The sequence below is a fragment of the Somniosus microcephalus genome, chromosome 2, assembly GCF_052327205.1.
Source record: "Somniosus microcephalus isolate GS21.2 chromosome 2, FLI_Smic_1.0, whole genome shotgun sequence".
In the NCBI taxonomy this organism is placed as follows: domain Eukaryota; kingdom Metazoa; phylum Chordata; class Chondrichthyes; order Squaliformes; family Somniosidae; genus Somniosus; species Somniosus microcephalus.
The window spans coordinates 284,999,598-285,027,513 of record NC_140988.1 but is presented as its reverse complement, the minus strand read 5'-3'; the positions used below and the strand labels follow the sequence as shown (position 1 = coordinate 285,027,513).

Below are 27,916 nucleotides of genomic sequence, written 5' to 3'. Positions count from 1 at the left end.
CTATCTCCAACAAGCGAGAGTCTAACCACCACCCCTCGACATTCAATAGCATTACCATCGCCGAATCCCCCACCATCAACATCCTGGGGGGTCACCATTGACCAGAAACCTAACTGGACCAGCCACGTAAATACTGTGGCAACAAGAGCAGGTCAGAGGCTGGGTATTCTGCAGTGAATGTCTCACCTCCTGATTCCCCAAAGCCTTTCCACCATCTACAAGGCACAAGTAAGGAGTGTGATGGAATACTCTCCACTTGCCTGGATGAGTGCAACTCCAACAACACTCAAGAAGCTCGACATCATCCAGGACAAAGCAGCCCGCTTGACTGGCACCCCATTCACCAACGGCACACCGTGGCTGCAGTGTGTACCAGCTACAAGATGCACTGCAGCAACTTGCCAAGGCTTCTTCAACAGCAACTCCCAAACCCACGACCTCTACCACCTAGAAGGACAAGGGCAGCAGGCACATGGGAACACCATCACCTGCAAGTTCCCCTCCATGTTCCATACCATCCTGACTTGGAAATATATTGCCGTTCCTTCATCGTCACTGGTTCAAAATCCTGGAACTACCTCCCTAACAGCACTGTGGGACTCCCTTCACCGCAAGGACTGCAGCGGTTCAAGAAGGCAGCTCACCACCACCTTCTCAAGGGAAATTAGGGATGGGCAATAAATGCTGGCCTTGCCAGCGATGCCCACATCCCAGGAACAAATATAAAAAAAGATGGATTTCAACACAGTATTGGGAAATACTAAAAATGTTTTTCCAGGGACTTTTTCCTCCATTTCTGTCAAAGAAGCTAGTTGTAAGCTCACCATGTCAAGCCTCCTATTGACTCAATGACTTATCTGGCAAGTCCATCTTGTACAGGTGCCATTAAGATGTGGATGCCCATGTGTAGTGGTGGTTGATGGATTGGGGGGGGGGGGGGGGGGGGGTGCAGGGGCAATGAAGAAATTAGTATCCTTCCAGGTCCTGTATGCAGTTTTCAGCACTCAAACCCAACCATCAAGTTCACCATCAGCCAGGGCTTCAGTAAATTGGAAAACATGTTAGGTGGAAGATTAGTAACAGTCCTGGCAGGTTGGTTTCCCTTTATAAATGATCTTTGTGAACTTCCCATCAGGTTTCAAAATGATTGACTTAAACATTGCAATATTTAGGTTAAACCGATCTCACCTCATCTCTGATCAAAAACAACTGAAATCAGTGTTTTTTGTGAACACTGTAAAACATCAAAAACACACATCTAATTAATGATGATGATTTTGGTTTTAGTAATGTTGCATTATGTTTGAGCCTTCTCCAAGAAAAAAATTGCTGCATGTGATTGCACCACAATTAATGGCTGCTAAGCCAGGTGTGTTTGGATTGAACAGAGTTAATCTATTGAGGTGAGTGAAGTTAAAATATTTGTTCCAATTATGTCAGAAAATACAGGAAAAATAGTGCAAAAGAAACACTTCAGTCAGCAAAATTAAGCTCAGAATGAGACGGCACAATTGTTAGGTAACGTAGCATTCAAACTGCTAGTTTAAGCATTTAAAATTTAAAGAAATAGAGCGATTCTCTATAGTGTACTCATTGCCCTTGCCAAAGAACACGAGATGGAATTTCCCTTCCCCCAACTTACCATATGAGCAAGGATTTGTTAAGTAAGAACATATGTATAGGACAAGGAATAATAAAACTAGTTGGTAGAAGTGAGAATTCATGAACGCAGTACTATTCCATGTAATTAGTACATGCAAATTTTAATCTAATAGGAATGTTGTAACCCAAGAAAAAATGTAAATTCAAGTACAATGTGAGATTTTGAAAGTAAAAGACTTATTATTGATACAAATGTAAAATATCTAATATAGGCTAGAATGTTAGTTTTGCTTAAGAATAGAATCTCAAATGATTTTGAATACTCAATAAGAGAAAAAACCCCCAATGTGATCAATGATCATTCTTGTTGAGGACAATGTACTCTTCCTTTTTAAGATATTTACCTTTCTCAAATTGGGTCTCACCACAGCACATGCTTAGTTGACTGACCATGGAATTTCTTTTGTTCAGTCGGTCACCATGTGGAGAATCTCCAAGCCAAGCTACTGAGACATCCACACAGCTAGAATTTGTTTATCTATTATGAAATGCACACTCTCCCTGTAGAAACATAGAAGATAGGAGCAGGAGTAGGCCATTCGGCCCCTCGAGCCTGCTCCGCCATTCAATGAGATCATGGCCGATCATCCAAATTCAGTACCCTGTCCCTGCCTTCTCCCCATATCCCTTGATCCCTTTAGCCTGGAGACACACCCCTCCTCCCCAAGTGCAGAGAGCCAAGATGCTGGTTGTCACGAGCCAAAGCTGAGGGCCACCCCCCCCACCCTCATTTCGAAGTGTGTGCAGGGGTACTGTTGGAGTTTTTACTATTTAAATCACACAGCTTACCAGAGCACTGATGGTGTGTGACTTGGAGGGGAACTTAGAGGTGATGGTGTTCCTAGGATATTACTGCCCTTGTTCTTCTCGGTCATAGATATCACAGAGGAAAAGAGGTGCTATCAAAGTAACTTTGGTGAGTTGCTCTAGTGCATCCTGTAAATATTGCATTCTGCAGTCAGTGTGAGCTGGTTGGTGAGAGTGGATGGCTAGAGTCTAGGGGTGGTGGGCTCTATTTAAGTGAACTACGCTGTCCTGGATGCTTTCAAATTTCTCCAGTTTTGTTGTGGCTGCACCCACCCAGCCAGAGCTTACTATTCCCCTACAGTAAGTCTAGTAGTGGAAATTTCACTGTAAGCAATCTTGCCAGGCACATCATAGGAATTGCATCATTTTAATTACATTTGTGTTATTTTCCACAGGAATTGTAGCAATGTATCTTTATTAAAAAGGGCACTCCTACAGTGGTAGTAGAAAGAGATGCATTTGCAGAGCACAGCTTCAAGAATGCTGCAGGTTCTCCTCTTGGAGGTAGTGTCTGGAGTTTGTTGTAACCTCCACCAGGATTTTTTCTCGTCAATGTATTGGTGATGCTACATTGCAAATACATGAAGTATATTTGCTCTGCAATTTGTCCAACAGTACTGTTTGCCATAATATTGTTCACCAGCACTCAATTGGGATCTCATAGATTGTTCTCCCAGAATGGGATCTTTGATGGGTTATTACTTTGGCCCAACAATGACATAGAATGAAGTAGAAATGAACTAGAACTGTCCCTGTTGTTTTTTTTAAAGGCAAAGAGGTGTAAGACTATGTGACAGTATATATAGATAATGCATGCCAAAACTTATATAATCATTGACTACCCCTGAAAAGAGATGGATCTGGGGAGGTGGGGTGGGGGTAGAAAGAGGAAAGGGTAAAAGCAGCACGTGGACTCCATCTCCCACCTCAGATGGAGGGTATGAAAAACCAGACTAAAGTGAAGGGTCATTATGAACCTCTGTACAGAGATAGAAATAAGCTACGGATCAAAGTTTAAAATGTAGTGCATAAAAAGCAGCTAGATTTCATCCATTCTCCCCTGCAAGCATAAAATCTTGCTGGGGTATGGTTTCACAGACATTGGCAGTCTTCCAAAACCCCTTCTAAAGCAGCCAACCTTCATTTGGGAATCTGAACAGCATCTGTCGGTAAGCTAGTCAACCTCGGGAATCTAAAAACTAAATCCCATCATTCAATGTCCACCTCAAATTATTCGAAAGCAATGGCAACCAGAAATCCTGGCTCTTTTTTTTCTCCTCCTGAGCCCAGAGAGCAGGAACCAATTGTAATACCTCAAATGCTCTGGTGGCTATTTCAGTCCATTTTCTAATGGCGTTATCACTTCTGCAAATTCGAAGAAAAAAAACTGCATATACCGAAATTGAAGAGGGCCTTGTTATGGGCTTTAGTTTGACGCACATGGGTATGCTCATTGCCCTTAAAAGGGATAACAAAAAAATTAAGCTGACCAAACTCACCACTTGGATGGTTCCTGCTTTGGGGACATTGTAACCCTTCTTTCCCAAAGATTCCAGATTTATCACACCCTAATTGAAAGAAAAATGGTAAAGTAAATACATTAATAAAGTTGGAACGTTTCCCTTCCCCAAGAGTGAAGAACGCTCTCCTTGAGATGCCCCAAATTTCGTATTTATTTGAAGCTTTACAATAAATCAGACCATTAATAAAATGTTGACGACGCAACAGTGGAGACCCTTAATTAGGGTTGAGGTATATGGGCAAGATTCTTAGCATTGATCATATTTTACCCAGTTTTTCCTGTGTCTAGAGTTAACGAGTTCAAAAATAAATGTTTAACATTTTAAAAACATAATTTAAACTTTTTTTTTAATACAAGGTCCATGGCACACAGCAAAATGGCAGGTGGGTGGAACCAGGTGGGGAGAGGTCATCTGGGAGCTGTACAATATCCGAGAAAGAAACTGGGGCCAGGTAAATTTTCATTTTCAGGTAAATAATTTTAACAAATTTACCTTTTATGGTGGCAGTCTGCAGTAGTCCCTTTAAGGAGCGCTTATTCAGCCATAGGTTGACTTGGATTTCCTGAATGCAGCCAGCGCTTGCTGCTTCAGGGCAATCCAATGTTGCAGAGGGGGCCTCAAACAGGCATTAGTTCTCTTATTTACATATGCAAAGGGCCCAAAACTTGGTTCAGGCATGGGCCCTGGACATCTATTTTTTTGGTTATACCAATATGGAGGGCTACCTACTTTCGGCTCGTAATGAGTGTACACTTCTGCCTGCCATATTGGAAGCTTAGGCGCGCAAAAAACTGGCACAGCGCCATTGCATTTCTAGGCTATAGTGTCCTCTGCTGTTTTCTTGCATAAAAAATTAAAAGCCTAATTTGTAAACACCTAATACAATAATGTTAACAGTGGACAATTGCACCAGAACCTTAACATTAACAGAAAATTCCCAGTTTTGTGGAAACAGCAATTGTAAAAAAAAGTTACAAGGTTTCTTTCAGGGAGTGCTGACATAGGTGACATCAAGATGCTTTAGCTATGAAAAACAGTCAGAGTTCCTTAATGAAGAACACAAGTTTCCTTTGGATATGGAGATAAAACACAAATAAAATATCCGCCCAATTCATCATAAATTATATTTAAAAGAATTATAAGGTTTGAAATAGGATGCATAAAACCAGTATCGATTCTGAATTATAAACAGGCAGCAGAAAGAAAGATAGATTTGCATTTTATATAGCGCCTTTCACGACCTCAAGACGTCCTAAAGTGCTTTACAGCCAATGAAGTACTTTTGAAAAGCAGTCACTGTTGTAATCTAGGAAACGTGGCAGCCAATTTGCACACAGCAATGAGATAATGACCAGATAATCTGGTTTAGTGTTGTTGGTGGAGGAATAAATATTGGCCAGGACACTGGGGAGAACTCCCCTGCGCTTCTTCAAAATAACACCAAGGATTCTTTTACATCTACTTGAGGGGGCAGATGGGGCCTCGGTTTAACGTCTCATCTGAAAGATGGCACCACCAACAGGGCAGCACTCCCTCAGTACTGCACTGGAGTGTCAGCCTAGATTTTTGTGCTCAAGTCTCTAGAGTGGGCCTTGAACCCACAACTTTCTGATTCAGAGGCAGAGTGCTACCAAATGAGCCAAGGCTGACACTCAACAGTAATCCTAACAGACATAATGCCCACAAGGCGTTCTCTTACCAGGAATGGTGATGGGGCACTGTGTTCAGAAATGTTATAGTAGGACACATCCACAGGTAGTGTTACATGCTGTGGGCAGTATGATCCACTTGCTCCAAGTTCAGCTGTAAAACCTTCAATTCTTCCTGATGGTGCAAATCTGCCTTTTAACAGGGATTCCTGAAATGAGATAAAAAGGCATTACTGAAAAACATGTAGATTATAGCTCTCATTATTATGAAGAATGAATGAATCTCATTCCATAAAAAAAAACTGTGGATCTTTGCCTACTCCTGTATATTTCTAAAATCTTAGCATTGTAACATAAAGCATTGGAGTAACATGGCAATGGCAGAATGAAGTTTTGAGCCCCATGTTGCTGTGTAAAATGGAGCTCAGTTCTTTGCACTTCATAAACTTGGAAGGTGGAAACCAAAGGAGAGCAGTTCTCTGGCTCCTCGCACGTCTCCCAGCAGACTGTTCACAGTCAGATTGGCAGAAACAAGGAATCAAGTTGCCTGTCCTTTTGTCAAGTTTGTCCACAGTCCAAGGAGGGGAAAAAAAATAGGCGTTTCCCATCAGTTAAAAGTAAATTTAAAAAATATTCAATTTTCATTCACTATGCTAATGTTTTAAATTTATTGTAGGATAGAATTCCTATACTGTTTTATCATGATCCAAATTGTAACATCTTTTTAAAAATAATTAACAAATTAAACTGGAAAAACTAAACGAATAGCATTCATTCAATGGGAGTCACGCCCATTATTCAAACCTGTTAACTATGGCTCTGATTATATATGTTCATTTTTACACCATGTTTTTGGATGTGTATATAAATTGGATGAATTGGACATTCACTTCATACCACAATTGCAAACTGACACTGACTGTGTTTTCTACCAGAGCCAATTTGGAGCAATATGGAAACTTGTAGACTTCACAGTTCAACCCCACCTACCATAAATAAGCATGTGGCACTGCCCAACGGCTCCTAATGTTAACAGACTCCTCCCATATGGTAGTTTCCAGAATACGCATTTGTTTCAGTGCTTCCCTGGGGGCAGGAGGGGGGTGCAAGAATGAGAACTCCTTGCATCAACTGGATATCATGATCCTTGCACGTGCCCTCCTGTGCTTCTCCAGTAGTTTGAAAAGCGCACTGATCAGCATTTCAGAGATGAGACCAGATATGCTGCTTTATTTTACATTCAGTAAGTGATTGTATAGAGTAACAGTTATAGCAAATCTCCCCATACTTCATACTCAGTCTCTGTTGTTACAGGGTTGGGGATTTTTCCGTTTCTTTTTCCTTCCTCTCCACTCTGGCAAATTAGTTGTACTTGTTGTCCCATCCAAGGAATGTGTTTAATTAAAATTAAAACTGAGCTCACTTGTTATGTCACACCAACTATCAACCACTGACAGGTAGTCATGCGCATGCGCAGACAGCATTCCAGGTGCGTGCACTAATGGAGCCGTTTTATAGGTAGGGACACTTCTTTGCCGCACTGCACTCTGGGACTCTGTGCCTTTCATAGATGCGAGATCATGAGCTTAGGTGTCAGACTCTTGTATTTTACCAAATGACCAGAGCAGCAGCAAATCAGAGCAAGGCATGGCGTTCATTTTCCCCATCCCAGCAGATGGATAAAGCATATTTCTAGTTATGCTCTTGGTTGGTAATTACCAATGAGGAAGGAGTAAAAAACAGAATAACTAAATCACTCCTTTTTATAACCAGCCCTGGATTGGCAGGGGGAAGTCACGTGATGACCATCCCGGGACTATCTCCGCCCCGAGTTGGCAACGCTATGTACTTGTACCTCAAAATTTCCAAGCAAAGAACGGCTAATAGAAGGACTTGTGCTGCTTCTTGATGAAAACTTGCTAGATTCTCCTGCAAATGCGCTCCGTAGGTGTCTCCTGAAGAGTAAAATATAGGCATCATATAAAGATATTCTTTACTACTTAACTTTAGTCAAGCAAGCAGGTTTTATTTTAAAAGTTTCTGCAGTTAACAACTTAACAAATTCCTATTTGTTAAATTAATAGAAATGGAAAAGCAAACTTTTTTATTTTGATCTCTTCCCCGTAGGAGTTACTGGTCCCATGCACTCTGCGGGGATTGACTAGGTCTAGCAGGCTTCCCTTCTGGCTTTGATCACGGTGATAAAAACCAAAGAGATACAGACTGATAGGTTTTTGAAACAGAAAGCTGAAAGGGCAAGCTTTGGCCACATTCAGGAGGAGGAGAATTCAGGAGGGTACTTAGGAGTTATTCTGTTTAAGCCAAGAAAAATGACCTACTGACATAGTGAAGCTAGATTCATTATTTTTCTATTATTAGGCATAGACAAGTTGTACTGATTGATATAAGCGAATCTATTCGTCAGTTACTCTGTATGTTCCCTTCCTGTCAGGGAAATAAAGCAGCTTAATGATTGATATGCGGCTTCATCTCACCAAATGTTTTTTGGGTTAGTCTTTGAAAAGATTGCAGAGGCAATCAAAGAAGGCGGGGGGCGAGGTATGTGTGAAAAACAAATATCTGGTTCAGATCACAAGGGGCTACTATAGTTGCACCTCTGGGTTATGCTATTGGGCAGGCACATCCCAGAAGCAAGATGTTCATGCTGCATGCAGAAGTATCTACAGGAAACTTTGGTTTATCCGGAGGTTGTATGTCCGGAAACCTCGATCTACCGGCAGAAATCAGGAGCCGTTTTGTTAGGTTTTTTTTTCTTCTCGTGGCTTTTTTTTCCTTCTCGTGGCTTTTTTTTTCAACAGTCAGGCTCTGGATAGTCTCTCTGAAGCTGTTGCTAAGCTACAGAGACGCTTCTAAAGGTACGGGCCGACTGTTTAGAAGCTGTTGCTAAGCAACAGTGTTTGTTGTCAGATACGGAGATGAAAACCTCCGTATGCTTCAACATTAACGCTGGTATGTCCGGCAGTTTTGATAGATTGGCAACAGCTCGGTCCCGTCGGTGCCAGATATAACAAAGTCTCCTGTAATACCATTGTACCCACCAGAATATCTAAGCTAAGACCCTAAGGCCTAGAAATTCAGTATAGCCACGTTTGGGGCGCTACAGCCGGGCGGCCGCTAAAGTTTGTGCCCGGCGCAACTTCGCGCCACCTTCGCCGATATTCAGTGGCATCGCCCCAAGAGGTTGCTGCTGCGCTAAAACAGGCGATGCACGACTATCATTAGGCGCTAAGCCGGCGGCGATACCCCCGAGGGCGGGTGCAGCGCAGGTGCAGCGAGTTGCTGATTGACGGCAGACATTCTGGCGCCGGTCAGCTCTTAAAGGGGGAGGGTGGATTTGTTTGCCTGCCACGCCCTGCACACTGCAGCCCTGAAGCAAGGCCTGACCACTGCTGCTTGATCTGTACAACGCCCAGGACTATGGAGAAGGCCAACGTTTGCACCCATTGCAGCCCCCATTATATGTTTCCAATCAATGCTATGGCTCTGAAGTTAAAGACAAGTGCAAAGCTGTGGCCTGAAGCCACAAGTACCTGTGCGAGTGTTGAGCCAAACCAGAAAGCTCTCTACCTTTGTCTCTCTGCAAAGATCCGTCTCTCACAAAGAAGGAGTGTTGCAAAATGGCTGCCATTTCTACTGCAGGAGGAGTGCCCTTTAATTTGCGCCCCCCTCGCCCCGCAGCGACTGGGAACCGTTCCCCTCTACCAGTCGCTAGGGGCGCCAGGCGCACAATAGGCCGGCGCCACTGAATTTCCGGTTTGGGGCGCACAAAGGGCGTTGCACGATGAAATGACGTCAGGATCTGCGCGCGCAGCTGAGCGCGCGCAAAGGCTTTGCGCCGCCACTAAATCTTTACTGAAGTTGGGGAGAGGCGCAGATCGCGCTGCGCCCGGCCGCTAGCCGCCTAGCACCCCACATCTCCTCCTCCTAAGGCGCTAGCGGCTGGCGCAAACAACTGAATTTCTAGGCCTAAATTTCTAACAATTCTCAAGACATGTGCAGGAGATATGGCACCAAGAGCAAAAGAACAACTAGAAATAACTGCCAAGTTTTGCATCGTCCACAAACTTTAAAATTGTACTCCCTCTGCCCAAGTCCAGGTCAATTACATGCAACAAGGAAAGCAATACAACAAAGTCCTAACACTGACACCCCCCACCCCCAGTGCATACTACTCTCCAGTCAGAAAAACATCCGTTTACCACTACTCTCTGAATCTATCCCTTACCAATTACATACCCAAGTTACCATTGTCCCTTAAATACCACGTGCTTCTATTTTCTGAGTAAGTCGGTGATGTGGTACTTTATCAAATGCCTTTTGAAAGTCCATATATACATAACATCTACTGAACTGCCTTCATCAACCCTCTGTTTTTCAAAGAACTCAATCATGTTACTCACACATGATTTGCCTTTTTTGTCCCTAAATGGCCCCACCATCGCTTTAGTTATCCTTTTACTATTTCTAGGTTTATAAAATACTTTTGGGTTTCCCTTTACATTACCAGGTAATATTTTATCATACTCTCTCTTATATCCTTTTCCAATTTCCCCCTGCACTCTCTCTATTCTGCCTGGTTTTCTACTGTATTCTGTACCTGACATTTGTCATGAACCTCCTTTTTCTGTTTTATTTTAACCTCGATTTCCTTTGTCATCCAGGGAGCTCTAGCTTTGGATATCATGTCTTTCCTCCTTATGGGAATATGCTTAGTTTATACCCAGACTATCTCTGCCTCGAAGGCCTGCCATTGCTCATTTACTGTTTTCCTGGCCAAGCTTTGTTTCCAGTCCACCTGTGTTAGATCCCTTCTCAAATCACTGAAATTGGCTCCCTTCCAGTTGGGTATTTTCACCTTTGCTTTCTTTGTCCCTTTCTGTAATTATTTTAAACCTAATTATATTATGATTACTAATATCCAGATGTTCTCCCACTGCAACACACTCCACTTGCCCTACTTCATTCCCCAGAACTAGATCTAGCACTGCTTCCTTCCTTGTTGGGCTAGAATCATTCTGATTAAGGAAGTTCTTGTACACATTTTAGGAATTCTTCACTTCCTTGCCCTTTACTCTGTTTCCCCCCCCAGTCTATATTAGGGTAATTGAAGTCCACTACTATTACTGCTCTCATATTTTTTAATTTCTCTGAAATTTCCCAACAGATTTGCTCCTCGGTCTCCTTCTCACTATTTGAGGTTCGAAGTAAACACCCAGCAATGTAACAGTTCCTTAACTCTGACCAAAGAGATTCAGTCTTTGAGCCCTCTAGTATATCGTCCCCCTTTAGAACTGTAATATTATTCTTGATCAATATTGCCACCAACCCCCACCCCATCTTTTTTCCTTCCCTATCCCTCCTGAATACATTGTAGCCAAGAATATTTCGTTCCCATTCCTGCCCATGTTTAAGCCAGGTCTCTGTTATAGCCACTATATTATAACCCCATGTGTCAACTTGCACCTGTAACTCTCAACTGCATTTGTAACACTCCTCGCATTAACAGACATGCATCCCAACACCATGCTAGTCGGCTTTGCTTTTTTCCTCCATCGAATTCCTGCTCTTTCTACACTGTTCTTTTGTTCTGTTGCTGTTTGGCCCTCCTAGTTTTCTATGCACCTTGTCTCTCCTCTCTGCTGCTGCTTCCTGGTGCCTCTCCCCCAGCCAAATTATTTTAAACACTCTTCAGGAGATGGTTACCCCACAGGCAAAGTGAGTTAGTGAGGAAGGGAAGGGAAGTGGGTGACCATCCATCAGGGTAAGAGGAGACGACTGGAGGCAATGCAGGGATCTCAAGAGTGTTGCGTTGATGAACAGGCTGAATATTAATAACAACTCAGAGGAAGGCAGCAGCACCACAGAACAAATCGTTGACAAAGAGGGGGAAGTGCAGAAGCACAGTATTATCAGGGGAATCTGTAAGCAGGGGCTTTTATAGCCACAGCCAAGGGTCCGATATGGCATGTTGCCTCCCAATTGCCAAGCTAAGGGATTTCACAGAGTGGGTGCAAAAGATTTCGGATAGGGTAGGGAAACAGTTAGAAGTCATAGTTCATGTTGGAACCAATGGAATAGAATTGAGGTCCTGCCAAGGGAGTTTCAGGAATGAGGAGGCAGACTAAAGAGCAGGTACTCGAGGGTAATAATCTCAGGATTACACCCTGCATTAGTCAGTACAGAAAGAGCATGTTAATGGAAGTATATGTGCGGTTGAAAAGCTGATAGCAGAATTCCAAGCATACTGGGACCAGTTTTGGGACAATCGAGGCCTGACAGGCTCCACTTGAACATGGCCAGGACCAATGACTTCACTTGAAAAGTAACTACTCCTGTGGGGGAAGGGAAAAATAAAACGAAGAAGCAGAAAACAAATATAAAGAAACATGAGGAATAGGAATGCAAAGAAACGAGAATGTAGATGTGCGAGAGGAGACAGTGGAACAATTGCTAGAGCTAACTGTATAAAAGGAATTGGCTTGAAAAAAATTAGCAGAACTCAAAAGTGGTTAAGTCCCATAGCCCTGATGACATGCAGTCTCAGCTGTTGAAGGAGGTCAAAGTGGAGATTGCAGGGTCCGGCCACAATTTTTCAATCCGCTTTAGATATGAAAATTGTGTTGTGGGACTGCAGTGTAGCCAATGTAATAATTCTGTTCAAGTGGGGAGAGAAAGATAAAGTAGGTACCTTTATATCAGCTAGTCTAATGTTACCTGTGGCCAAATTTGTAAGAATCCATAATTTTGAGATAAAATGAGTGGACATTTAGGTGCTTCAGATAATCATGGACAGCCAGAATAAAATTGTTAAAAACAAGTCACGTTTGACAAATTTTATACAGTTTTCTGAAGTGACTTGCATAGAATGCAGTAAGTTTAGCACATATGCATTGTCAGGTGTTGTAGACGATGTCTCACAGGAGGCTTGTTACAAAAATTCTGGTGTATGGAATAAGAGGACATGTAACAGCATGGATAGAAAATAGGCTGATGGACAGGAAACAGAGTTAGAGTTAATAGATGTTGCTCGGGTTTGAGACGGGTTGGAAGTGGTGTATCTTAATAAATTGCCTACATATTAATACTACATTGTTTGGGAGAGCAAGAAGAACCTAAGAATATAAGAAATAGGAGCAGGAGTAGGCCATTTGGCCCCTCGAGCCTGCATTCAATAAGATCATGGCTGATCTTCTCCCTCAACTCCACTTTCCTGCACTATCCCCATATCCCTTGATTCCCTTAATATCCAAAAATCTATCCATCTCTGAACCTCCACAACCCTCTGGGGTACAGAATTCCAAAGATTCACCACCCTCCGAGTGAAGAAATTTCTCCTCATCTCAGTCCTAAATGGCCGGCCCCTTATTCTGAGACTGTGACCCCTGGTTCTCGACTCCCCAGCCAGGGGAAATATCCTCCCTGCATCTACCCTGTCAAGTCCTGTAAGAATGTTGTTTCAATGAGATCACCTCTCATTCTTCTAAACTCCAGAGAATATAGGCTTAGTCTACTCAATCTCTCCTCACAGGACAATACCTCCCCTCCCAGGAATCAGTCTGGTGAACCTTCATGTACTCCCTCTATGGCAAGTATATCCTTCCTTAGGTAAGGAGACCAAAACTGTACACAATACTCCAGGTGTGGTCTCACCAGGGCCCTAAATAATTACAGTAAGACGTCTTTATTCTTATACTCAAATCCTCTTGTAATAAAGGCCAACATACCATTTGCTTTCCTAATTGCTTGCTGTACTTGCATGTTAACTTTCAGTGATTCTTGTACAAGGACACCTAGGTCCCTCTGAACACCAACATTTCCCAATCTCTCACCATTTAAAAAACTCTGCTTTTCTATTTTTCCTACCAAAGTGGATAACTCTTGCATTGTTCCACGGAAGCTCAACATAAACTCGAGGAACAGCACCTCATCTTCCAATTAGGCACTTTACAGCCTTACGGACTCAATATCGAGTTCAACAATTTCAGATCATAACCTCAGCCCCTGTTACATTTTTACTTATATTTTTTATCCACACCTTTGTTTTGGCCTTTCCCCCCTCCCCCCTTTCCCTTTTTTTTCCTCTCTCCCACATGGCAGCTGTCTCCCATTCTGCCAGCAGATTTCCTCCCATTCTGCCAGCACATTTCACAACTAACCTAGAGCTGTCTTTTGTCTCCACTAGTCCTATCACCATCTCGTCTCGTTTTGAATACCTCTTAATGTCTCTTCTTCTCTTTTGTTCTCTCCCAGCCTGGCCTCTTAATCTATTTCATTCCCTGTGCCTCTTTAGTCTTGACAAAGGGTTTTGACCCGAAATGTTGACTAATTTCTCTCCGTGGATGTTGCCTGGCCTGCAGAGTTTTTCCAGCATTTTCTGTTGTTATTTCAGATTTCCAGCATCTGCAGTATTTTGCTATCGTACTTCACATTATATTCCATTTGACATATTTTTGCCCACTCACTTAGCTTGTCTATATCACCTTGATGCCTCTTTGCATCCTTCTCACAACTTACATTCCCATTTGGTCACCTCATCCAAATCACGGATATAGATTGTGACTAGCTGAGGCCCAAGCACTGATCCTAGCAGTACCCCACTAGTTACAGCCTGCCAACCCGAAAATGACCCGTTTATTCCTACTCTCTGTTAACCAATCCTCGAATGCCTTCTGAAAGGTTCCCCCTTATCCTCTCGCTCTCTCCCCTCCCCTCCCTATTTGCAGGAACCATTCTAGAATTTTGGAAAATGACCACCAATGCATCCACTATTTCTAAAAGCAAATGCATCACGAGTGACAATATCTTAACCATGGTTTAACATGGGCTTTGGAAGGTATTTCAATATAACACACTAACATAAAAGAGGAAGAAAAATCAACATGCATATGGATACACCATAACAGGAAACATTTTACTGCATTAACCAATAGCATAAGCTGTCAAGTTATAAGAACTGGATTTTTAATTAAATAAAATATGACCTCAACATGTTATTGGGCAGGATAATACTAACCTTGGTACATTGAAGAAACAAAAACATGATGCCATCTGCTAGTGTGTGTTATACGTGCGTATGCATCACATGCAGGGGTGGATGTGTGTGGGAAACATCAGCCAAGGGCAGAAATAGGCTCAACTGTGATGTCCCTCAGTTAAAATAGTCTGCCTAATAAGATCCAACCTCACAAATGAAGAATGTCCACTTGAGTGAAGTATTAGAGGCTTGTGGAATCTTAACCCCGTACCCAGGTTATCACCCTCAACAGAGAAGTGGGATGGGGGTGGGTACCAAAGGAGAAAAAAAAGAGGGAAAAAGTTTATTGAGGAACTCAATTGAAATGTCAAAACCTATAGTGTGGGGAACACCAAGAGGAGGAGAGGTGGTGAGAAAAATCAAACTTGATGATTAGACAATGGCAAGCTTGGGTTTTAAATGGGTACAGATTATAGGATGAAGTGAAGATAGCTGGTGAAGAGTTCTACCGTTTTGAAGTCCTGGGAATGAATGAGCTACTTCAGGAACTGATTTTCCATATAATACATCAAAAACTTGTTCACCAAAATGATCAGTTAAGTGACAGGAATCTAAATCAAGGAAGATTCATTCATTGCTTTATTTCAATCAATCACCTGATGCCAACATTACATGAAGGTCACTTGGATTGCTGGGAAAAAAAAATTGATAGATACTGTTGCTTTCTGATGCCTTTTGTCAAGCTACTTTTAGTGGAACTAGATATGGGAAAAAGGAAGACAACAGTGATGTCCCGTACTATCTTTGTCCTTAAAACACAAAGCAGAATGTGATTTCAGCAATTCTTGACTGAATAAGTTCTTTGAGCCGCTTTTTTTTTTTAGAAACACTGACTGAACTTGCACCATGTGAAGATGCTTTCTGACGGAAGGCCCAAGGGATTCTATTCGTGACAAGTTATAGGAAAGTAACTCTTGCAGCTGACATATTTCAAAGCCAGGATTTTGACAGAATAAATATTCCAGATGCAATATGGTTGAACTTCACACGATTGTGCCAGAGGAAAGGGGTGGAAGCAAGTGTTCACTCAATTGTATCAACAGTACGAAGGCAACAGAGTTACGAGAGAAAACAATCTTGCATTTTTTTGGTGGGGGTGGGGGGCGGGGGGTGGTGTGGAGGTGGAAGAGAGGGCAGGGGAGAAAAGAGTCAGTCACTATAGAAAAAGATGTCATATGGTTGTTGCTCAAGTCTCAAAGAACAGGTATTGCTACTGACTTCCCCTAGTTGATATGCTAGATATAAAAGAAAGAATTTCACTTGTACAGCGCCTTTCACGACCTCAGGACGTCCCAAAGCACTTTACAATCAATGAAGTACGCTTGAAGTGGCGTCACTGTTGTAATGTAGGAAACGCAGCACCAATTTGCGCACAGCAAGCTCTTACAAACAGCAATGTTTTAGGTGTTGTTTGAAGGTTAAATATTGGCTAAGACACGGGAGAATGCTCCTGCTCTTCTTCAAATAGTGCCAAGTCATCTTTTACATCCACTTGAGAGAGCAGATGGGACCTCCGACAGTGCAGCACTTCCTCAGGACTGCACTGAAGTGTCCGCCTGGAATATGTGCTCAAGTCTCTGGAGCGGGGCTTGAACCCACAACCTTCTGATTTAGGAGAGAGTGCTACCACTGAGCCAAGGCTGACATAAATGTATTCTCATAACAAATTAACATAGTAAAAATAAACATGACTGGTTCTTAATGTAACATAAAAGTACAACAGCTTCTGTAAAGAGATAATGAAGTTGTTTTCAGTTTAACCACTATTAACAGATACCCACATAAAGATTATATGCCGTCTACTTACGATTTCAGACGTAATCCATTCTTTAACCTTCTGCCAGCATTGATGCAGTCAGAAGAAATCTAGCGATAAAGGGCAAAGCAGACATTAAACCACAATCCTATGGGACACCTTGAGGTTCAACACCTTTTGCCCTCATAGTCAGTGATGCAACAAATGTTGTCAAATTGTCACTGAGTAATCCTCTCATGGAAAGAAGGGGACAATCAGTAATAAAATATACAGGAACTATGCTGAAGGATAGACGGGTGGGAAATTTTTTACTCGGATAGGCTCTTTGAGGGAGTGGGATATTAATAACCATTAGATTTTCGGACTGGTCTTTTCCAATCCTGTGCTTTCTTTTCCCACATTTACAAGGTTTCTCGAATCAGACTCTCAGTAAATTATAACATGGCAGTTTTTACAAATAAAGAACAGCATGGTACATAATATGCTTAACAGGAAATAGCACTGGTTGATTATAAATGGTTTGGTTAGCTACATTAAATTCATGACACACACACACAGTGAAATAATAGCTTTAAACAAAATGCACCAAACTGTCAAACATCAAAATTTAACCTTCTGCCAGCACTGAAGCAATCAGAAGAGTTCTAGTGATAAAGGGACTGCAGACATTAAACCGTAGTCCTATGGGACACCCTGAGGTTAGACATCTTTTTCTCTCAGTCAGCGATGCAACAAATGTTGTCAAATTGTCACATAGTCCGCTCACGGGAAAAATTTTTATCTGCTCATACTCACTGGACAGAATATTTTGTCATCCAAATCACAACTGTTTATCAGAACTAAGTTAATAGTTGATCAATAACAAACTTGAAATAATGCTATAGGTGTTTCATTAACAATGCTGCACAAATAAAAGCTACTATTACTTAAAGAATAATATGGATAAAATCCCACCCGACCGGTTTTTATTCTGGAAAAAGGGAATTCTACTTAATATATATGCTGCCTTTAAAACTTTAAATATATCTATGAATACCATGGAAATACTAAATGACTAAATACTCTATGAATGCTCCGGATGTCCAACAATATATATAAAAAAATCATACTCTGGTCACACATCATGGGCTAACACATTAGATTTGCTTCAGTATGCATCCTGGTTCTAGTATCAGCCAGCCAGTTCTTTCTGCTGTTTGCATGAAAAAACCGTGACCATTCATATTGTACCATGTGTACAATATGCTTTGAAATTTGTTTGCACAATCAGGAGTCTATCTATAACAAAGCAAGCAAAACTTTGATTTGCTTTTGGCATTTAAAAAAAAAAACTTAAAGTACATAAATGTGAAGACCTGCTGAAAGTAAGCAGCCATGGTTCCCACTCCTGATCACTTATCCAAATGATCCCTAATAGAAACAAGTGGATTTTGGGTCAGTATACTTGGTCATGATGCCCTCCAGATTTAAATAGCCTGCTGACACTCACCGTCTTGGTTCATACATGAAGAATGGTCACTTAGTCAAGGTACCAGAGGACAATCGGCACCTTATGACTATACTCCAGCAAGGCTTTCAGGAGAAGAGGGGGCAAAAGGAAATTTATGTATACAAGATAATTCTCCCCAAAGCACCATATTTAACACAGCATCTTGCAATTATGTAGCACCTTTAACACAGTAAACATCCCAAGGCACTTCACTGAGGCGTATTCAGAAAATGGATGTCAAAGTAGGAGATATCAGGCATAGGGATCAAAAGCTTGGTCAGAGGTGGGTTTTAAGGAGTGGAGCGAGGGGTGGAGAAACAGAGGGAAGTAGAGAGGTAATTCCAGAGCGTGGGGCTGAGGCAGCTGGAGGCATAGCCACCAATGGTGTGGCAAAAAGGGAATGGGGATGGATGCATATGAGGCCAGAGTGAGAGAGAGACAGAGGGAGGAGCTTATATAGCTAAAGGAGGTTACAGATAGGGAGGGGTGATGCCATGAAATAACAAACACAAAGATGAACAGGACTGGGATTTATGCCAAGTGTGATGCCACCTCAATTTCAACGCCATAGTCTAGAATAGTTTGGAGTTTACAATGCAGCCTATGACCTCAATATTTGAAAGCTTCGTACAAGAACTATATTGATTCATAATTAAATGTTAAGAAAACTTATTCACTTGGGTGAATGCTTAATTGTCGAGTTTGAGATATTATCTGGGTAGTTTTTAAATTGTGTTGTACATTGTTGCATATTTTGCCTTAGAATTAATATTTTGATAACTGCTGTATTTCTTGATAACAAACTATCGAAGGACAAGTGCATTAATGTACTGAGGACTCCTTGTTAAATAAAATGCTTATAGTTTAGATTCCCCCTTTTATATATAAATAATAAAAAGATGAATAATAAATTAGAGATTAAGCCATGAGTGATTAATACTTTCATACTCATCTCATCTCTTGATTATTTGTGCGTTTACCAGGTCTTACAGATTAAATAAATATAAGAAGCAAGAGATTACAGGGGGCTTGTGACAATTTGATCACTTGTGAATTAAGAGGCTTTCTCAAAACTGATAAATAATGACAACAAACTTGCATTGATATAGCACAGAACATAAGTTGGGGAGTTAGAAAAAATGACCAAAGGCATGGCCAAATCGAAAGGTTTAAGAAGATGTTGTAAGACAGGCAAGAGGAAATGAGGCAGTGCAGTTAGAGAGGCGCTTCCATGGGTACAGCCATGACAGGTGAAAGTCTGCCACCTCTGGAAGCTGGGGGACGAAAAATGGAAAGGCACCCAGAGTTGAGAAACAAGGGGCTCGGGATGGGGCAGAGGGTGAAAAGGTCTAAGAGATATGGTAGGGCAGAGGTCAAAGCTATAGAGGGATGTGGAGATGAGATAAGATTTTTAAACTGATGCATTGGGTAGGTGCCAATGCAGATTGGAGAAATGAGCAAGCGATACTTATGAGCCAGGGTGTGGATGGTGCAATTTTGCATGAGTTGGAGTTCATTGAGGGTGGAGCTTCTGGAATCAATGAGGATGGTGTTAGAGGAAAAAAATCTGGAAGTGACAAAAAAGTGTTGATTAGTGTTTCAGCTGCAGTGGTACTGAGGTAGGGGGTAAAGATGGGTGATGGTAGAGGTGGAAGTAAACAGTTTTGGTGGTGGCCAGAATATGGGGCTTGAGCCTCCTCTCTGGGTTGAGCAAGACACAGTGGTTGAGGCCTGTCTGGTATAGATGAAGAGAACAATCAGAGAGGAACTTGAGTCAGCGGCAAGGTTACTGAGTTTTTGGCAGAGGGTGAATACAATGTCTTTGATCTTCCCAATTCAATTGGAAGAAATTCTGGCTCATCAACAACTTAATGTTGGACAGGCAGTATGACAGCATAGAGATACTTGTTGAGTCAAGGGAAATGGTGATTTAGTAGAACTGGTCAAATGGAAACTCACCTCATAGAAACATAGAAGATAGGAGCAGGAGTAGGCCATTCAGCCCCTCGAGCCTGCTCTGCCATTCAATGAGATCATGGCTGATCATCCAAACTCAGTACCCTGTCCCTGCCTTCTCCCCATATCCCTTGATCCCTTTAGCCTTAAGAAATATATCTAACTCCTTCTTGAATATATTTAATGAATTGGCCTCAACTGCCTTCTGTGGTAGAGAATTCCATAGGTTCACCACTCTCTGGGTGAAGAAATTCCTCCTCATCTCAGTCCTAAACGGCTTACCCCTTATTTTTTAGAGGGTGACCCCTGGTTCTGGACTCCCCCGCCATCGGGAACATCCTTCCTGCATCTAGTCTGTCTAGTCCTGTTAGAATTTTATAAGTTTCAATGAGATCCCCTCTCATTCTTCTAAACTCCAGCGAGTATAAGCCCAGTCGACCCAATCTCTCCTCATACGTCATTCCTGCCATCCCAGGTATCAGTCTGGTGAATCTTCGCTGCACTCCCTCCATGGCAAGAACATTTTTCCTCAGATAAGGCGACCAAAACTGCACACAATACTCAAGGTGTGGTCTCACTAAGGCCCTGTACAGCAAGACATCCTTGTTCCTGTACTCGAATCCTCTCGCTACGAAGGCCAACATACCATTTGCCTTCTTAACCGCCTGCTGCACCTGCATGCTTACCTTCAGCGACTGGTGCACAAGGACACCCAGGTCTCGTTGCACTTCCCCTTCTCCCAATCTATTGCCGTTCAGATAATAATCTGCCTTCCTGATTTTGCCACCAAAGTGGATAACCTCGCATTTATCCACATTATACTGCATCTGCCATATCACCCAACCTGTCCAAATCATACTGGAGTTTCTCGGCATCCTCCTCACAGCACACACGCCCACCCAGCTTTGCATCATCCGTAAACTTGGTGATATTACATCTAGTTCCCTCGTCTAGATCATTAATATATATTGTGAATAGCTGGGGTCCTAGCACTGATCCCTGCAGTACCCCACTAGTCACTGCCTGCCACTCGGAAAAAGACCCGTTTATTCCAACTCTTTGCTTCCTGTCTGCCAACCAGTTCTCTATCCAAGTCAGTACCTTGCCCCCAATCCCTTGTGCTTTAACTTTACACGCTAATCTCTTATGCGGGACCTTATCGAAAGCCTTCTGAAAGTCCAAATACACCACATCCACTGGTTCTCCCTTATCTATTCTACCAGTTACATCCTCAAAAAATTCCAGTAGATTAGTCAAGCACAATTTACCTTTTGTAAATCCATGTTGACTTTGTCCAATCCTGTCACTGTTTTCCAAGTGCTCTGCTATTACAGCTTTTATAATGAACTCTAGCATTTTCCCCACTACCAAGATCAGGCTTACCGGTCTATAATTCCCCGTTTTCTCTCTACCACCTTTTTTGAATAGTGGGGTTACATTAGCTACCCTCCAATCCATGGGAACTGTTCCAGAGTCCATAGAATTTTGGAAGATGACCAGCAACGCATCTACTATTTCTAGGGCCACTTCCTTAAGTACCCTAGGATGTAGATTATCAGGCCCTGGGGATTTATCGGCCTTCAATCCCGTCAATTTCCCGAACACCATTTCCCTACAAATACTGATTTCATTCAGTTCCTCCCTCTCATTAGACCCTATGTTCCTGACATCTCTGGGAGGTTATTTGTGTCCTCCTTTGTGAAGACAAAACCAAAGAATGTTTTTAATTGATCTGCCATTTCCTTGTTCCCCATTATAAATTCCCCCGATTCTGACTGCAAGGGACCTACGCTTGACTTCACCAATCTTTTTCTCTTCACATATCTATAGAAGCTTTTACAGTCATGAATAATATTGCTGAGGGTCAACATATAACTGAGGGAGGAAAAGGAGGCTGCCAAGGACTGAACCTTGGGGTACGCCAGGAGGTGATGCTATTGCTGGAGATGTGCCAGCTGCATTAGCAAAGATTGGAAAAGAACCTGCAAGCGCATTTCCCCAGAGGTGGGCCACAGAGGAGGAGGATGTCATGATCAATCATAGAATCTTAGAGCACAGAAGGGGGCCATTCGCGAAGTCATGCCGGCTCTTTGACAGAGCTGCCCAACTTTTTGCCCTATAACCCTGCAAATAAGTCCTCTCCAATTGCCTTTTGTATGTTCCTATGGAATCTGGTTACACCACCCTTTCAGGTAATACGTTCCAGATCTTAAGAACCCTCTGTGAAAAAATTGCTCCTCATTTCCCCTCCAGTTCTTTTGTCAATTATTTTAAATCTATGACCTCTGGTTACCGAACACTTGCCAGAGGAAATAGTTTCTCCCTACTTGCTCTATCAAAACCTCGCATAATTTTGAATACCTCTATTGGGTCTCTCCTTAACTTTCTCTGCTCTAAAGGAGCCCCAGCCTCTTCAATCTCACCACATAACTGAAGTCCCTCTTCCTTGGTATCATCCTGGTAAACCTCCTCTGTACCCTCTCCAGGGCCTTGACATCCTTCCTAAAACGTGTGGTGCCCAGAATTGTATACAATACTCCAGCTGAGGCCAAACCAGAGATTTGTAAAGGTTTAGCATGACTTCCTTGTTATTATATTCAATGCCCCTATTTACAAAGCTAAGTATCCCATACGCTTTCTTAACTGCCTTATCAACTTGCCCTGCCACCTTCAAAGATTTGTGAATCTGCAACCCCAGGTCCCTCTGCTCTTGCACCCTGCTCAGAATAATACCATTTAGATCATACTGCCTCTCCATGTTGTTCCTCCCAAAGTGCATTATTTCATACTTCACCGCATTAAATTGCATCTGCCTGCTCATTTCACCAGTCTGTCTACATCCTCCTGAAGTCTGCTACTATCCTGCTCACTATTTACTATGTTGCCAAGTTTTGTATCCTCTGCAAACTTCAAAAATTGTACTCCCTATACCCAAGTCCAGATCGTTTATATACAAGCAAAGCAATGGTTCTAATACAGACCCCTGGGGATCCCACTGCATATTTTTCTCCAGTCAGATAAACATCCGTTCACCACTACTCTTTGCCTCCTATCCCTCAAATCAACTACGTACCCAAGTTACCACCGTCCCTTTAATGCCATGTGCTTCTATTTGTCAATTATGTTGAACACTGTGGAAAAGGTCAAAGGTGATGAGGAGGAATAATATGCTGTAGTCACAGTGTATCTCATTGATAACTTTGGATGGTCTTGGTGCTGTGAGTGAAGTGGAAGAGCAGGGAGATTTGAGGATTCAAGCTCACAAAACATTAAAAGCAGCACCTCAAATGGAGAAGGCCATAAAAAAGCTAATGAATACTGGATGTTATGGCAAGAAGTATAGAATATAAACTTCAAGAGGTTATGGTGTATCTATATAAAACCTTAATAAGATTACAATTGGAGTAGTGCGTGTAGTTTTGGGCTCCTATACATCGGGAGGAGATACAAGTCCATCTATCAGGCCACCTTTGCAGAACACACATCGAATTCAAATCAAATACTTTTACCGTGGCTTCCAGTTACTCTGGACTGAGACTCTTATTAAACAAATGAGGGCTAGATTCTATATAAGCTTATATTTCTTTAACAAGGTAGAAGCAAATATTCCCATTTGACCTTGCTGCAGTCATATAATTGTTAAAGTATTATTTTCTGGATTTGGGTCATGTTCATCAAAATAACTCAAGAGTTCATTCCAGTCTTCCTGTAATGCGGATGTCTGCAGCCATGACAACCCAAGTTTACAGCTGCAGCACAATCTAACTTTCGTACCGCTACATGGATTTCAGCTTGCACACAGCTCTGCTTCGGTGACATAATTTACTGATGTAGCCCATGCCCATACAACAGTCGAAAAGTTAGCGCTTTGGACTAACTTGGGAGCTGATCCAGAGGCACCAGAGTCAGGAAAAGCCATTTACTAGAGAGAGAGAGAGAGAGAGAGAGAGAGTGGAGACCTGAAATGTCAGATTTTCAAAGTAGAAAATACACAGCCAAAACAAGATATTTCCAACCAGGTATGTGACCTTGGGGGAAAAAAAAGAACCAATACAGAAGGAAGACCGCTTTGCACAGAAAGTTGTCCCTCAAACTTTTGTTCTGCATTAACTAATGGATTTGAGAAACAAAGCTCAGTCAGAAAACATAATAGCTTGCCAAAGATTAAAATATTGCACTTATTACAAACCTTGGATGCGTCTCTTGAAGATGGAAGTAGGTGATTCCAAAAAGGTGCTGCTTTGGCATCAGTACTTCTGCAAGAAACTGGGATGGAATTAGTTAATTGAATCCTACATTTCTTTGCAATAGAAGGGCTCTCATCCCCTGAGCACATCTCTTTCCCTGACGCATTTGTTGGCGATAGCAGCTTTCGTTTTACAGTACATCTGGCAGAGATTGTACTTGATTGTCCACAGGAGGAGGGTGTTTTCTCAGAGTCGAGCAATCCAGCGCCGGTAACAGGTTGGATCTCTTTCTCAGAGGATGGTGTTGTTGGTGCCAATTTACTTCTAGGTGAACCTGTCTCACCATCTTCTATCAAGATGCCGTCCTGGGAGCCTTTATGTTCAATAACATGCAAACCACTGTGAGAAAAGTGTTGTGCAGAACCATGCATAACTGGTTCTCCATCATGGAAACTAATATCCCGTTGATCTGTATAGTCACCTGTCTTTTCCACAGCCTTTTCAGAAAGATTGCCATTACCAGTTCCACAATAAGATGCATTTAGACTTTCAGTCAATGTAGCAGAATTTTTACAGTGCACATGGATTCTTTTCTGATGGAGTTCAAGGTCTGGATGATGTTCAGTTGGACTTCTTTTAATACCCTGTTTGCAATTTCTCTGATCCAAACTATTTGAAGAGTTAGATAGGTGAGAAAATATTGAAAGTTGGTACACTTTTTGAAATCTAACCTCACTTTCACTATATCCTGCCAAAACTCCTCTTTCAGAGATGACATCACTGGAGTCCAAGCGATAGTCGTTTGTTGGTGCACCTTGGAAGCTGCCATCTGCATGGCCTGTAGCCTGCCGAGGTACGTCCTTAGACTGCTCTTTCTGAGAGGTCTCCAGATGCATGTGCCTCATGGACTGTTGTATGTTACACCAGAGAAATGTAGAAATCCAAGGGCAGAAAAATGTATCTGTGTTTTGCAAAGATGAGAAGTCTCCTTCATGAAGTTGAACCAAAGATGCTTTTCTGGACACTCCTGTGGCACAGCATCTAAAAAAATGAAAGAAAAATTGCATAATAGCTCTTAATCAGGAGGTATTTATTCATAATTAACCCACTAAATGAAAATATTATTGCATACATAAAATATAAAGCCCCAGTTTTTTTAAAAAAATGCATTTTTTGCAGCAAAGCCTCTTTTTATAATTGTTTATCTTAATGAGGTCCTCCAGTATAATAGTCAACAAATATGATGTCCTTCAAACCTAAGTGAGTTACCCAACTAAAAGACTCCCCAAGCCCTTATTTGTTCATTAAATAGTTTGTCAAATTCTTCATTTTTTAATAATAGACTTCCATGTTCTTATCTCTACTTCTTGTGTTCCTACTTTTTAGCTGTCTCTCCATTTTTTGACACCCACAAAACCCATCATCGTGCTCAAGACTCTCAGAACCAAGCTTTGATGAATATACAGAGTTTCCATTTGCCTGACGTGAATGCACACTCTTCCCATGTAAGGGTACAACAATAACACGACCAGTGTTGGGTAATCACAGAAACCCCACAGTGCAGATAGAAGCCATTTCGGCCCATCGAGCCTGCACCGACACATATCCCACCCGATCCCTGTAACCCCTACACCAACACGTATCCCACCCTATCCCTGTAACCCCACGTATTTAATCCCCCTAACACTAAGGGTCAATTTATCATAGCCAATCAACCTAACCCGCACATCTTTGGACTGTGGGAGGAAACCGGAGCACCCGGAGAAAACCCACGCAAACACGGGGAGAATGTGCAAACTCCACACAGACAGTCGCCCTGTTCCCTCTAATTTTTTTTTTTACCATGTGCGGTCCCTTTAACTGGCTGCGCAGCTCATTCAAATTTTTGCACATGTGCGGTTTCTTCCCTATAAAAGCCGGTGAGCGGCCTCCATGGGACCGTCAGACTGATGCGCGGCCGCGTAGCTCAGTGGGAACGTTGGTGCTGGGCCCACTTTTGGTCCTGGTACACACACACACACACACACACACACACACACACACACACACACTTGTATAGCACTTTTAACGTAGTAAAACATTCCAAGGCACTTCACAAGAGCGTAATCAGACAAAAATTTACACCGAGCCAAATAAGTTGACATTAATATAGATGACTAAAAGTTTGGTCAAAGACATAGGATTTAAGGAGGGTCTTAAAAGGAGGAGAGGTGGAGAGGATTAGGGAGGAAATTCCAGAGCTTAGGGCCTAGATGGCCGAAGGCATAGCCGCCAATAGTAGGGCGAAAGAAGTGGGGGATGGACAAGAAGCCAGAGTTGGAGGAATGCAGAATTCTTGGAGGGTTGTAAGACACATCCTACATAGACATGCTCAGAGAGATTAGGCACAGGTTAGTTAACAGATAAAATTTAAAGACCCCAAGTACAAGGATAACCATGTGGAACCACGCTACCAGTTGAGGCACTGGCTTGTAGGATGATCTGGAGTGCAGTGGGAAGAATTTCAGTCCTGAATGAGAGTCCTACACCTCCAAGTCTCATTAATGGGACAGGTTGACTAGTCAATCAACTACAGTGCCAGAAATACTGCGGACTGGCTGTCTTAGCTCAGACTATCTAGTCAACCTTCCATCACGGAGCCGGTTCCAATCTTCGATGCTGCACTATATGCCATTATACAGTATATCAAAGGCGGCAGACAGGCCCTCTGATGTGCCCATTCTATTTTTTTTTTAATATACAAGAGAAAACAAAACAGGTCAATAAAAATTAGCATTCATCCGGTATTACACCATATATGTCTTTCAGTGGATTACTATACAGCTCACTTCAATGACTCTTGGGACAGTGAACCATGCACAAATAGCTACATTTAAAGTGTTCTTACCATGACTATATTTAATTAATCTATTTAAGTTTTGATCAGGTCTCTCTCATTTTAAATACTGCTGTAGAAATGGCCTATCATCAAGCCAATAGACCAGATTTTAGGGAGTAACTAATGCTGTTTACTTAGATTATACTCAGGTCATATTTTAAGTATAGCGTGCAAGTAGTGTTTCACTGAACCTCTGGTTTGCAACTTTTAATTTCTTTTTCCCAGTACTGTACATTTCCCTGAATTTTAAAAAGTAGAATGAGAACAGCTTATCTTCATAATTAACACTATACATCAAATCTCATGAATCAAGCTACCATTTGCATTCTTTCATTTCAGTTGTTAAAAGCTTTGGTTCCTGTTGGATTGCATTGTTTTCCTACATATCTATGCTGAAAGAACAGTTTCTATAATACTGCAGCATTCCAGAATTTCCCTAACATCACTGCAGCATTCCAGAATTTTCCCCAACATCACTACTTCAATATTTCAAAATCAAATACGATCAGTGCACCAATTAAAACTAAAATTTAGCAAAACTCCAAAAGGCCAATCTAATATTTCAACCACTTGACCCAATCCTAAACATTGCATTCTTAAATAACATTTCAATGGTCCTAGCACCAAAGGAACTGTTAGGTTCCAAAGAAACTTATGTTCCATAGAACATTTAGTCATGTAGATCAATACATAACTTCATAACCACCAATCTGTTACTAATCAGGTGGGGGAATTTATTTCCATAGAATTATCTGCTTTTTTCTGCTATTCACCTCATCCCGAGAGTGAGATTCTGTTAATCTTTAGTCCCATTTTAGACTGATCATTTTGTACTTGTGTTCTCTGATGCTTTTACCACAGCTGGAATAAAATAATCTCTTTACACTGGAACAGGAATAGACTATTTCGCCCCTCGAGCCTGTTCCGTCATTCAATTAGATTGAATTGTTAATT

At 41.9% G+C, this 27,916-nt stretch overlaps 1 protein-coding gene across 8 annotated transcripts in view; it reads right to left on the bottom strand.

Annotated features, from left to right (window-relative positions):
- atosb (atos homolog b) overlaps positions 1-27,916 on the bottom strand; it is a 155,648-nt gene that overhangs the window by 11,933 nt on the left and 115,799 nt on the right. For all 8 annotated transcript variants that reach the window (XM_085973009.1, XM_085973000.1, XM_085972957.1 and 5 more), the window contains 5 exons: positions 24,087-25,125; positions 16,504-16,562; positions 7,497-7,596; positions 5,692-5,850; positions 3,969-4,037 (listed from right to left, as the gene is read on the bottom strand). In XM_085973009.1, the coding sequence (XP_085829135.1) occupies positions 3,969-4,037; positions 5,692-5,850; positions 7,497-7,596; positions 16,504-16,562; positions 24,087-24,989 (1,290 nt within the window). In that variant the 5' untranslated portion in view covers positions 24,990-25,125. The remainder of the gene's footprint in view (positions 1-3,968; positions 4,038-5,691; positions 5,851-7,496; positions 7,597-16,503; positions 16,563-24,086; positions 25,126-27,916) is intronic.